This window comes from Panthera onca, chromosome E1 (assembly GCF_046562875.1).
Source record: "Panthera onca isolate mPanOnc1 chromosome E1, mPanOnc1 haplotype 2, whole genome shotgun sequence".
NCBI lineage: Eukaryota > Metazoa > Chordata > Mammalia > Carnivora > Felidae > Panthera > Panthera onca.
Window position 1 is genome coordinate 52,759,988 of NC_138352.1, and position 12,379 is coordinate 52,772,366.

At 50.9% G+C, this 12,379-nt stretch overlaps 1 protein-coding gene across 4 annotated transcripts in view; it reads left to right on the top strand.

Moving 5' to 3' along the window:
- SPOP (speckle type BTB/POZ protein) overlaps positions 1-3,439 on the top strand; it is a 68,041-nt gene extending 64,602 nt beyond the window's left edge. For 3 of the 4 annotated variants that reach the window (XM_078437282.2, XM_078437283.2, XM_078437284.2), the window contains exons 9-10: positions 709-851; positions 2,172-3,439. In XM_078437282.2, the coding sequence (XP_078293408.1) occupies positions 709-851; positions 2,172-2,316 (288 nt within the window). In that variant the 3' untranslated portion in view covers positions 2,317-3,439. Of the gene's footprint in view, positions 1-708; positions 852-998; positions 2,144-2,171 lie in introns of those variants that run through there. The other variant, XM_078437285.2, reaches the window with a different exon arrangement.
- Positions 3,440-12,379: the final 8,940 nt, after the last annotated feature.

Below are 12,379 nucleotides of genomic sequence, written 5' to 3' on the forward strand. Positions count from 1 at the left end.
CTTCCGGGACATTTATACCCTTTACTCTGGAGAATAGGAAGCTTTTAGATCGGAACAGGATCCAGGGTCTCTGTTACTTTGTCCTTCTGCCCTGAGAATCTTAACTTCAGCCCCAGTGAAGAGGACCCATTTATCCCTTTCTCTTTCAAAGGAGGCCTTGGGTTGACCCTCATCGAGGCCCAACTAGTGGTGCCGATGCTGCTGAAAGTCACCGCAGGGCTCCTTTTCACAGCCTCATGGGCCCGTTGGGCTTCCCTGCCGGGCTGGTGACAGTGCCCGCCTAGAAAGGGCTGTGCCTCGCCCTAGTTTGGCTCCGAATAAAGGATGGCAGAAATGCCAAACGTGATGTCCTGTTGGCCTGAAGCAGAGTTTTATGCCTCGTGGTAAGGGAGGGTGGGTGGTGGTGGTCTAAGGAACACTTGCATCCTACTTGGGGCAGGGTGAACTTGAGGTTGGGGGTCTGCTCTGTAATTGCCATCTTTCTAATAGGCAGACTTGAGGACTTGAATGGCAGCCAGGCACATTATTTCAGCTGTCTTCATTCCAGCCTTGGGGGCATGGTTATGTTTTCTAATTGCAGTAGTAGCCTTCTCACGGGCCGTGCGGTTTTGTTCAGGAATCCATGATGGTACAGCTGAAGAAAACGGCTTCAGCAGCGGCCGCCGGAGCCCTTCCCGCTCTGACGGCCGCGGCGCTTGTGTTTTACAGTATGCCCTGGAGCGTTTGAAGGTCATGTGTGAGGATGCCCTCTGCAGTAACCTCTCCGTGGAGAACGCCGCAGAAATTCTCATCCTGGCTGACCTCCACAGCGCGGATCAGTTGAAAACTCAGGCAGTGGATTTCATCAACTAGTGAGTTGGCATCTTCAAAGATGTTCTTTCAAGATAGTTGGGGTAGCTAGAGAGACGAGAAAGACTTTGAATTAGTGAGGAAAACGGGCAAGTAGCTTCATTAACCCCTTTTAGTAGTAAGTAGAGGGTTTTCATCTTTCCCTTCAGCTTGACAGTTTGGAAGATGGTTTTGCTCTCCCGGGGCTAATGCGATCGGTGACTGAGGCATCTTACTTCCTCGCGGTGATGGGAAATGATGAAAACGATAAGTTGCTGGCCTGGAAAAGCTGTGTCCCCCAAACAGCAGTGTCCTCGCTGCACACTCAAGGCTTGAATAGAGGGCATGTAGATCTCTGGGAGAACCCAAGTATGTTTTGTAGGAGTTAGTAAAATGCATCCAACAGTTGACTGTGGAATGGGGACAAACGGGAAGGGGTAATCAGTAGTTGAGGTTGTTAAATACCGTTTGGAGAAAGAAGTGTTCGCTCCAGTACATCTGTTCCTTCACCCGAACGATAAGCGACCTGGCCGTATTACTTTCTGCAGTAATTCTCGGTGGGGCATGTCCTGGCTCTCTCCCCGTTGGAGAACAAAAGTTAGGGAAAACCCAAAGAGGGGAAGCAGGCCTTAAAAAACCCTCACAAGCAGCAGTTCTGGGCTCGGGCGGGTCTAAGAGGTTGCCGGGTAGACGAGTGAACGTTACTCGGCACAGAAAATGCCCCAAAACAGGAATCCGCTTCCACTAAGTCTGTTTATAAGATTGTTTCAAAGGAGTTGACCAATCGTGGCAAAAGTGGGAGAGAAGAGACCCTTAAATGTTCCTTCTAGGGACCGCTCGCTCTGTGCTGGACACTTGGCGTGGTGCTTTTTAGATGTTAACCAGTCCGTAGAGTGTGGTTATGATCCCCTCCTTTTTGAGCCGTCAGGCCCCAGGCCGTGATCTGCTCTGTGGTCAGGGACTAGAAAACGGCAGAGCCACACGGAAGCTCAGAAGCTCAGAGCTGCCTGACGGAGAGAGTCCTTGCTCTTTCTCTGTATTAGCAGCGTCACCAGTCAGTCTCAAGAGCATTGATAAAGCAGAGAAGAGCCTGAGGAACATCTCACCTTTTGTATCTGAGAGCAGAGGGGCTCAAAACCCAGGATTTCAGAGTCGCAGCAGCCACAGCCCGGTCACCCGTCGGCCCGCTGTCTGACGAACTCAGCGTACGTTAAGGGTTCTGCCTAAACGTTCGGCAGAGACAGCCTTTGCGGTGGCCGCCGGGAAGTTAGACCGCCCAGGTGGCTGTTTGCTCCCTCTTGCTCTCGTGCCTTTGGTAACCCGTCTCTCCACGTTCCTCCTAGTCACGCTTCGGATGTCCTGGAGACCTCTGGGTGGAAGTCGATGGTGGTGTCACATCCCCACTTGGTGGCTGAGGCGTACCGCTCTCTGGCTTCGGCACAGTGCCCTTTTCTGGGACCCCCACGCAAGCGCCTGAAGCAGTCCTAAGATCCTGCCTGTTGTGAGACTCCGTTTATTTTCCTGAAGCAGCAGCCGCTGTTGCTGCCGGTGGCCACCAGGTAGACAGCGCGATCTGTGGAGCTTTTACTCTGTTGCGGGGGCGAAAGACTGCATCGTGGCCCCCAGACTTTTAAAACAGCACTAAGTAACCTTGGGGGAAACGGGGGGAGGGAAGGGCCCGGGGCCTGGGGCTGTCCAACCTAATGAAAACCCTGTTGCTGCGTCACTGTGTTCCCTTTGGCCCGGCCGAGTTTGACACTGTGGGGATTCAGTTTAGGCGCCGACCCTGAGGACGTCCCGGCGGTGGCACTTCGGAGAAACCTGTCTGCATCTGACTGAGCAGAACAAATCGTCAGGTGCCTGGAGCAAAAAGGAAAAAAACAAAAAAAAAGAAAGAAAAAAAAGACATTTAGTTTTAAGAGAAGGGAAAAGAAAAGGCAAGAAGAAAGGATCTTTGCAGAATTTCTCAAAAATCAGTTTGTGGATCCCAAGTAGTATTTATGTTGAGAGAAATCGTAGTCCATCCAACTGTGCGGAAACTCGGATGTTTGTGAAAGCTCTTCACCACCGTGCGAGTATCAGCAGAGCCCTCTTGTTGTTAGCACTTACTGTTTGCAAGAACGGAATACATCCTTTTATCCTTTCATGAAAAACAAGTGAAGGCGAAAGGGGAAGGAGGTTATCTGAGCTGGAAGATGAGTGTCTGATGTGGTGGCTTTTGCAAAAAACCTTTATTGGTGTTGAAAACTGGAAAAAACAATTCATCCAGAATTCCTACTGTCTTGACAAGAACCGTGGTTCTCGGTTTTTAGATATTGTGGAAAATGTTTTTTGGCCTTTTTCTCTGATTTTATTTCTCCTCCCTCCTCCCCCCCTTTTCTAAAAAAACAAAACACAAAACAAAAACAGAACAAAAAGAAGAGAAAAGGAGATTTTATTATTAATGCCGTGTGACAAGAATCCCAGCCCAGATTGCTCAGCTGTTTGCACCTGACTTGCCACCTGCAGAGGAGCCAGTCCCGTCCCTTCCACTTCACCCCTTTCCTACAGGGGACAACTTCCAAATGTTAATTTTTTTCTTTTTGAAAATATAAATAATTACTATTTTGTACTGTGTGGTATCTCTGGTCTTTTGTTCCACTCACCTGGCTGGTTTCGTGGGTCTGAGTTCCATAAGGGATTTCGAAGGCCTCGTTTGATCCTTAACTTGCAGAGATATTTGAAATGTCCGTCGATGGGGATTTGTCGCGTCTCCCTGATCTCGAGCTTCCTCTCTGAGCTCCCGGCATCTCCTGGTGTCTTGTCCATCTTGAGTATCTGTCCCACAGTCCACCTCCTAATCAGGGATCAGGCTCCCACCTCTGCAGAGGCAAGTAATGGGAGGGGGCTACGCCCTACGTGTTCTAACACCTGAGTCCCAGTCTCCCTTCTCCTGGGTGATTCTAAAAAGATCAAGGGGACACGAACGTGGAGATGAAATAAAGGGAAGTTATTATCGCTGACTGGTTCTGTCACTGCCTTGATGTGTTTCCAGAAGAGTTAATGCCTGAATTCCCAGTGCGCTCACAAGAACGCTCCGGGGCTCCTCTGCCTTTCTGACAGCAGTGTCGGACAGGCCAGGACGGTGGGATTCTCTGGAAAATGCGTTGGCCATGTGGCCGAGGTGTGTGCTGTTTGACCTTAGATGGGAGACTCAACATATCCCACCCTCCCTTTCCCTCCAGTGACTTTGGCCCTTGCAGGTGTCCCAGTCTCCACTGACCTTGCCAGTCCGAGAGTGGACTGGCTTTGCTCTGGTATCGGTATAACCGAGCACAGGATCTGCTTGTTAGAAGCCACTCCGTTGTATGACTCAGCTTCCTCCTGAGCGTCACGTGAGGCAGTGCCCAGTTCTCCGTGTTGTGGCCGCTGCCCTGTGCCGCCTCATCCTCACTTTCCGGGTCGGCGCACGGGCCCAGGGGTCCAGCACACCTCTACCCACATGGCCTCTCGGGCCACTGCACTCACTCAGCTCTCCTGTTCTCGCTGAACCTTCAAGTACAGCATTTCACTTCCCAACCGCCACGTGATGATAGCACCTCCCCGTTCTATAGCAAAGAGGAGTGGACCCCCAGGGAAGTCAAGTGACATGCCTCAGAGCGTGTCTTGGCATGAGCGACAATTCTTCTGATGTAGTGCCCTCAAGAGCTTATGTAAGTAACCGGAGGAAGTTCCATTTCTGAAAAGTTTAGGTACGAGATCTGAGTGAAAGCTTCCTTCTTAGGGAAAAGCGAGAGCAAAGCTCTAGAAAGAGGCCTCTGCCGGCCTGTTCTTCAGAGAGTCCAGGAGGACCGGCCCGGTTTCAGATTTGCTTTCCTCCTGGTTTGTAGAAAGCCGGGGGGCTGGGGGCCAGTGGTTCAGGGAATATGTCCTCGGGGAGGAGGCAGTCCCGGCACCGAGCTTCTGTCAGGACAAAGGTCTCTTTGGGATTTCCCAATATCCTTGGAATTTCCAATGTGGGCTTTACTGTGGGTACACAGCTGTTAGGATTTCGGGTACAGGTGAGGCTGCTCAGCGCTTCTGTCCTTATGATATTATTTCTGGACGTGTTTGTTTTTGTTTAACTGATACAGTTGAAGCCATCTGGTTATGACAACATCAGAGCCCCAGCATACTGTTCATAAACCTCCCACTGCCGCCACCCCCCTCCCTTAGCTCCCCCACATCTGAAATTTAATTCAAGTTAACTCCACAATCTGGGGCATGTGCTGTCACCGCAGAGATGTCCGTGCCAGTGGAACAGTTGGAGATTTCAATTCCACAAGGGTATAGGCTTATTTATCAAAACAATATTTCAGGCAAGTAGTTTCACAGAACCTTTGGAGTTATGGTTTCAGGCCCAAATCGAGTATCTGGCATCGCCCCCCACCTCCCCTCCTCCTCCCTGTTGTCAGCCCCCCCGTATCTCGCCATCCGTGGAAAATTTTCCCATTCCCTCTGCGGAGATGAAACCTCTGTGTGTTGCCGTGGGGCCTCTCCAACACCTTTATGGGTTTTAACAATTCAGGTAAGAGAGGCCTCTCTTTTCTTTGTCACTGGTAAGTCGGCTGGCCTTTCAGGTCCGTAGAGAGACTCCTCTTTGTTGTTGTTGTTGTTTGTTTTGTTAATTCTAGCCGGGGACATGGGGACCCTTTCTTAGGCCAAAAGATCTCTCTGGCTTCCCCATCCTGCACATCCATTTGTAAATCTGATTGAAACCTATTGTGGGTTCTCCGTCTTGTGTGAGCCTGTACAGATGAAAGGAAACAGCTTGTATGTTTATGAGCAGAAAAACAAACAGAGGGGGAGTCGGGGCCGCACTTTGAAACTGTTGCTTTGTTCCAGCTCCTCGACTCCTCCAAAAGCACAGCAGCTGAATCCCCCAACACGACTGTACTGGATCCGTCGGTTTATCTTCGTCAAAGACAAAGTCTTGGCTGGAACCCAGCCTTATTTTCCACAACCAATTATCTTTTTAATCAGCCTGGGCCCCGTGTGTTTCCTTTATCTCATGACTTCTCGCCGAACTCTGCCCTACATCATTTAGATTCATTTCTAATGGCCTGCTGACTAATCTAACATTCAGGTGAGGATCGTTGGGCTGCTCTCCGTGTACGCGTTTGCATAAGGTGGAGGTGTGTTCCCCCTTTTAATTTCAGAGGTGACCGCACCACGTGGGGGCCTTTGACCCAACAGGGGGACACCTCACGGAGGCAGTGAGCGAGAAAGCCAATGGAGGAAGATCAGTGTTCGGGATAATGAGCTGGGAGAACCAGAAGCTTTGACCTCCAGATGAGAGCGGAAACTTGAATGTTGTTGACTGATGGGATCTTTATGCCGCTAAGCCATTAGCAAGATGATCACTCCCCCTCTGTAAATCCCGTAATGTTGGGAGTGGAAAGTGGCATCTGGGATGCTGTTTGGTTCCGACTCCTGCAGCTCTAGGAGAAAAGAATTTTAGACTTGAGGGAATTCAGCACGAGCAACAGAAATGATTAAGGAGTTGAAGGGGATCAACTCTAGGGGAAACACGTTATGAAGATAAAATATGCACAACTCCAGTACGGCAACGTGGCATCGGGACCCACGGTTTACAGATCTCGCAGGAGTTTTGAGCACTTGCCAGCTTGTCTTGCACGGTTCCCCTTCATCCCAATCGTATAGCTTGCAGAGGTGATACTGTGACTTCCTCAAGGTCACTCAACCTGACTCTGAGCCAAGAAACAACAGAAGGCAAAGGAGTAGCTTTGGGGCTTAGGCCCAGGGCCCAAAGAGGAAATGGAAATCCAAGAGTCTGCCTGGCAGTGAAGGGCACACACACCTGCTCATAAGGCCCAGTGGAAACGGGGAGAGCGGTGGCTTTCTTAAACCCTTACAGGTGAGCTCTTGACAAACCAAAGGGAAAAAAGGGCCCCCCACGTGGTTTACTCTCTTGATGTCTGAGCAAACAGGCATCCAGCCAAGTAAAGAACAGTCACGTCCAAGGTCCCAGGGATGAACACTCAGGCCAGTGATTCAGCAAACAAGGGCCGGGCACCTGGAAGGTGCCAAGCCTTGTGCTGGGCTAGGGTTGGGGTGGAGGACGCTCCGTCTACTGGAGGAGGCAGGGGAGGGGCCCTCAGAAACAACGCAGAGAGGTCATGACATTGAGGACTGAACAGCAGACTAGAATTGGGCGGTAAGGAAGTCCTTTGGTCACCTTAGAGCAGCTTCTGTCAAATGGTGGAGGCAGGAGGCAGAAGCCAAGACTGATGCAAAGGTAAGCAAATATAGAATGAGTATAAGCTCCTCTTTGCAGAAGTTTGGCAGGGAGAGAGAAGAGGAATCTCTCCCACCCACTCTTAAGAACTTCCGTCTCAATTTAGTCAACACGTTTATTTTTGTCTTGAAGTCACGGTGTACAGGTTGTTCCATAAAATGACACTTTAGTAACTGATATTTGTAATAAGATGTATGCAGAATAACTGCAGTTTTAAGTTGAAGAAGAAAACAATCACCTTCAGCCCTTACGCAATTTTGAGGATGGTTTCCTAAATTTAGACACACATACGTTGCGATGCTTTTTCCACGTATCCGTCTTGCAAGTAAAAGTTTGCTTCACACGCCCTAGACCTTTCAGATGTTTTAAGGAGCCAGTAGTTTGGTTCAGTGGTGAGCTTACCAAAGTTACAACATTCGGTTCCCCAAAATGTCCTGGTAGCTTTGCCAGTTTCCATGGCCTAAAGACTCCCACCGTGGCCCATTTCAAACGTCCGAGGTGATGTTACCGGACGCGGAGCTGGAAAGCACGCAGTTCACCACTGCCTGGTATTTCCGCCATGTAGATGTGGTGGACGTCTAGAACCTCAAGAGCGTAGGCCATGGTAAAGCACGAAAGAGCTAGGAAGAGATGAATTTTGAGTGTCACCTTTGCTGTTAACTGCACGTTAGTATAACTTAATTGTTAATTGGCTCTTTTACAACCAGGTCTCAAAATTCCTGAACGTGCAACGGTTGGCCCTAGAGAGCCAGTGTGAACCAGCTCCAGCACACCACTGGTGTGGTTTCCAGTGTGGCCCGTCATTTCCTGGTACCCCATAGCACTGGAAAATGCTTTAATGGCATTTCGCTTCATGGCAAAATGAAGTGCGGTTGACCCTTGAACAACAAGGGATGTAGAGGCACCCTGTGTAGTAGTCAGAATCTTGCATATAACTTTTGACTCCCCCAAAACTTAATGATTAATATCCTACTGTTGCCTAGAAGCCTTACCAATAACATCAACAGTTGATTAGCATGTTTTCTATGTGTATTATATACTGTATTCTTACAATAAAGTAAGCTTGGGCAAAGAATATTATTAGGAAAATCATAAGAGAAAATATAGGGGCGCCTGGGTGGCTCAGTCAGTTGAGCGTCCGACTTCAGCTCCGGTCATGATCTCACGGTTTGGGAGTTTGAGCCCCGCGTGGGGCTCTGTGCTGACAGCTCAGAGCCTGGAGCCTGCTTCCCATTCCGTGTCTCCCTCTCTCTCTGCCCCTCCCCCGCTCACACTCTTGTCTCTCTCTCCTTCAAAAATAAACACTAAAAATTTTTTTTAAAGGAAGAGAAAATATAATGCACTGTATCAAAAAAAGATCTGCATATGAGGGGACCCACGCATTTCCAACCCATGTCGTTAAGAAATCTATAGGTAGGGGGCGCCTGGGTGGCTCAGTCGGTTAAACATTCGACTTCAACTCAGGTCATGACCTCTGGTTCGTGGGTTTGAGCCCCTCGTTGAGCTCTACGCTGGCAGCGCGGAGCCTGCTTGCGGTTCTTTCTCTCCGCCCCTCCCCTGCTCATGCTGTCTGTCTGTCTGTCTGTCTCTCTCTCTCTCTCTCTCAGAATAAATAAACTTAAAAAAAAAATCTATAGATAGATTGACATTAATACATGGACCCATAGTCATATGCCACATTTGAATTTCTCTGGGTAAATAAACATTTTTTTTCTACCTCTTGTCAGTATTGTAAGTATTTTACTGAAACACTAATGAAAAATAGGCATGTCCCCTGACAACATTATCTCTTATAATCTTCCATCATTCAAGGGGATGCGATCTCCACTGAAGATCCTTCCTGTCCCCATTACGTCTGAACAAACAAAGCTAAAGAGAGAAAAAGGCCTTTGAGAGCGGTCAGCATACCAATGGGTGATCCCCAGGGTTTCCCACAGTGACCTAAGTTTAAGAACCTTGCCTTGGTTTGGCCTTTAAGAATGAATTTTCTTCTGTTTTCTTTGCCAGTAATTCATTTATACATTCCGCATACAATGTGCCAGGGACTGCGCTGGTTTCTAGGGGTGGACAGTGGGTTACACAAACTGCTCCCTGCCCTCCGTGGAGCTTAGAGTCTCTGAGGAAAGAGTGTCCTTACTAGTCTCACAGATAACGTGCTGTCAAACTATGCCGAGCGCTGTGAAAGAAACGTGTGGGGCACCGTGAGAGCCTGTGAGTGGGGAATTAATCTGAGAGATCCAGAAGGCTTCCCAAAGCAGCTTTTGAAGCGAAAGCCAAAGGATGGAGCGCTGGAGCCTGGTGAGGTGGGAGAGGCAACATTCGGCACCGAAGGCACGAAGAAGCGGCACACATCAAGCCCTGAGTCGGGAGGGAGCTCGATGTGCGCCGGGAGCACGGAAGGCTGGGGGGCCGGAGCGTGGACAAGTGTGGCAGTGAGTTAAGATGCCAGAGCAGGGAGGACCTTCCCCAGGTCACATTTAGGATTTAGGCCCTTAATTGAGAACGGTGGGCAATCGTGGGAGAGTCTTAAGCGGAAGGGGGTGACAAGATTTCATTTTAATAAGATGCCTGGCGAGAGTACAGAAAAGTTAATGCTGGCAGTGGGGACGGTGGAAGGCAAGAGCTGACAGAACGTGCACAGGGAGGCGGCGGACTTAGATGATCCGAGATTTAGAGGGCAGGTTTGGCAGAACCCGATGATGGCGTCGGACAGAGTAGAGATGAAGAGGTGAGCAGGCTGGATTCGCCAAGATAGAGGCGGATGGGAAGATAAACAGGCTCGAGGGAAATAGGATCATTGATTTCCTCTTCCTTGTTGATCATGAGATGCCTTGAGAAATCCACATGGAGGCTGTTGAATGTATGAACCCAGCACCCAGAGGGGAGATGGGGACCGGAGAGAAGGTTCTGGAGATACTGGTCTATGGGTGGAACTGAAGCCCTGGGTGTGCTGGATCCAAGGAAGAGTACAGAGTGAGGAGAGAAGGGGGCTGGGGACGGAGGCCGCCGGTAAAGGAGGGTAAGTCACGCAGGAGACGTGGCGAGAGAGAGGAGGAAGAAAATCAAAGTCAAGAGTACCAACACGAAAGAGTTAAAAGTGTCAAATGCTGTCGAATAAGAAAGAATTTTAAAATGCCCCCTGGGGTGGGGGGGGCTCCTGGCTTCAGATCAAGCCATGATCTCACAGTTCATGAGTTTGAGCCCCGTGTCAGGCTCTGTGCTGACAGCTCGTAGCCTGGAGTCTGCTACTGATTCTGTGTCTCCCTCTCTCTCTGCTCTTTCCCCACTCATGCTCGCTCTCTCTCTCTCTCTCTCTCTCTCTCTCAAAAATAAACAAACATTAAAAAAAATTCTTTTTTCAATTTTAAACGCCCACTGGAGGTAGCAACATGGAAGTCATTGGTGGCCTTAGGCAGGAACACTCAGGGAAGGGACCAGGAGGGGTGCGGTGGGGAGCGGGTGGGAGGTGAGCAGTGAGCCTCGAGAGCAGGCTCGTGTTTCAGGCATGGCTGTAAAGAGAAGGTCCTGGCAGGGGCTCCTGGCAGGAAAGGAGTAGAGGGAGGTGGGTTTACCGAAAGATGGAGCCTGTTTGGTTAAAGCTGATGGGAAAGCTCCAGGAGAGAGGGGATGATCCGTGCCCTGAGGTTCTGAGCACGCAGGCGGTTGGGGGGCTTAGGGACGCCCTCCCTGGGTGTGAGGAGAGTCCTGCAGAAACAGGTGCATTTGTGGGAAGGTGGGAAGTTGAAATGACTGTGCACCTGGTGACTTGTATGTCTTCCAGGGTGAGGTAGGGAATGAGCTCGATGGCTGGGAATTCCTGGGAGGGGGGCAGGGTGGAGGAGTGATCTGGACTGGCGGCTGGGGAGAGAGTTGGTAAGAGGGCAGCACCGAGGGTCCAGCTGGGGCCCGTGTTTGGTGGCACAGCATCTGGAGTTCAGGAGCCTGGCCCTGCCCTCCCACCACCACTCACGGTCCTGGCCGAAGTACTTGCCGGTGTAAACCTCAGCTTTCTCCTCTGTAAAATGGGTATACCACATAGGGTTCTCTTGGGAACTTAATGAGACAACACATGTTAAGTCCTTAATACAGTGACTGCCTGTTGAACGAGGGCTCCAGAGAGGTAAACTGAGGCTAATGTTAATGTGATCGCTACGTATCGTGTTGGTTCCAGCCGAAGCTATATATATATGTATATACCCTTTGGAATAGAAATCTATGATGAGACACTGAAACGGGCACCTTTGGGCGCATGGGGGATCTTCTGAAGCAGAGTTACCTGTGGAGCGAGAACCTGCAGAGAGCGGCTCGCCTGGCGTCCTGTGAGCTCTGAGCTCTTACCCTGCTGTCATGTGTGGAGGACGGGGAGTCCACAGGGGTCTTGGGAAGGAGTCAGCCTGCGCCAGATCTTCCAGTCACCTGGGATAGCGCAGGTATGACCACCCCTGTCACCACTATCACAGTCTCCGAAAGTGAGCAGTGCTTGACATTAGGCATTCCAGAGAGGGAGGTAGGAGGCGGGGCAGAAGCCCTTGGGCCTGCAGATGTGGGCAGGGGGCTTGGGGAGCGGGCGGCCGTAACTCGGGGACCCAGAAGCCTCGTTTCTTGGGCTGTCGCCGGCTTCTGGGGGGCCGGGGTGGGGGGGAAGATGGACGATGCGTAGCTGCTAAACCCAGCCCATCTCCTCTACACCATTTTTGCTTCGCGGGCTTCTCTCCTTTTTTCCTTCCCTCTCTCCTCCGTGCCCTTCCCTCCTCCCGGAGCAAGGAAGCTTCCATTTATTTCCCCCGTTTTCCTAGACATTTCTCTCTCTCCCCCCATCCCCCACCCCGTCTCCAGTCCCGCTCGCTGGAGTGACATCTTGAGCCTGATCCTGCCGCATTAAAAAAATAAAAAGCCCTGCCTACAACGAGCCCTCCAGTGCTGATCTCTGCTGAAATGAGGCAGATGGCAGAGCCTGACTAAGCGGCGGCAGGGCCCCTCCTATCCCAGGCCCTTGGCGCTTCTCCAAGTGTAGAAGTGGGTCACTCAAGGCCCGGTCCTCGGGGACCCGCCCTCACGGGTACAGTCCCAGGTGGGCATGTTTCACACGCCCAGGTCCCAGGGGTACCAGCAAGAGACCACAGGCCATCCAGGCTGATGAGAAACGGATCCGTAGGGCGGGGGTGACAGATGGAGGTGACGGGTGGAGGTGACGAAGACAGGCAAGGTCGGGGGTAGGGACGAGGTAAGGCAGGAGGGGCCCTGGGCAGGCGGCCTCGGTGCGCTTGGCTGGCT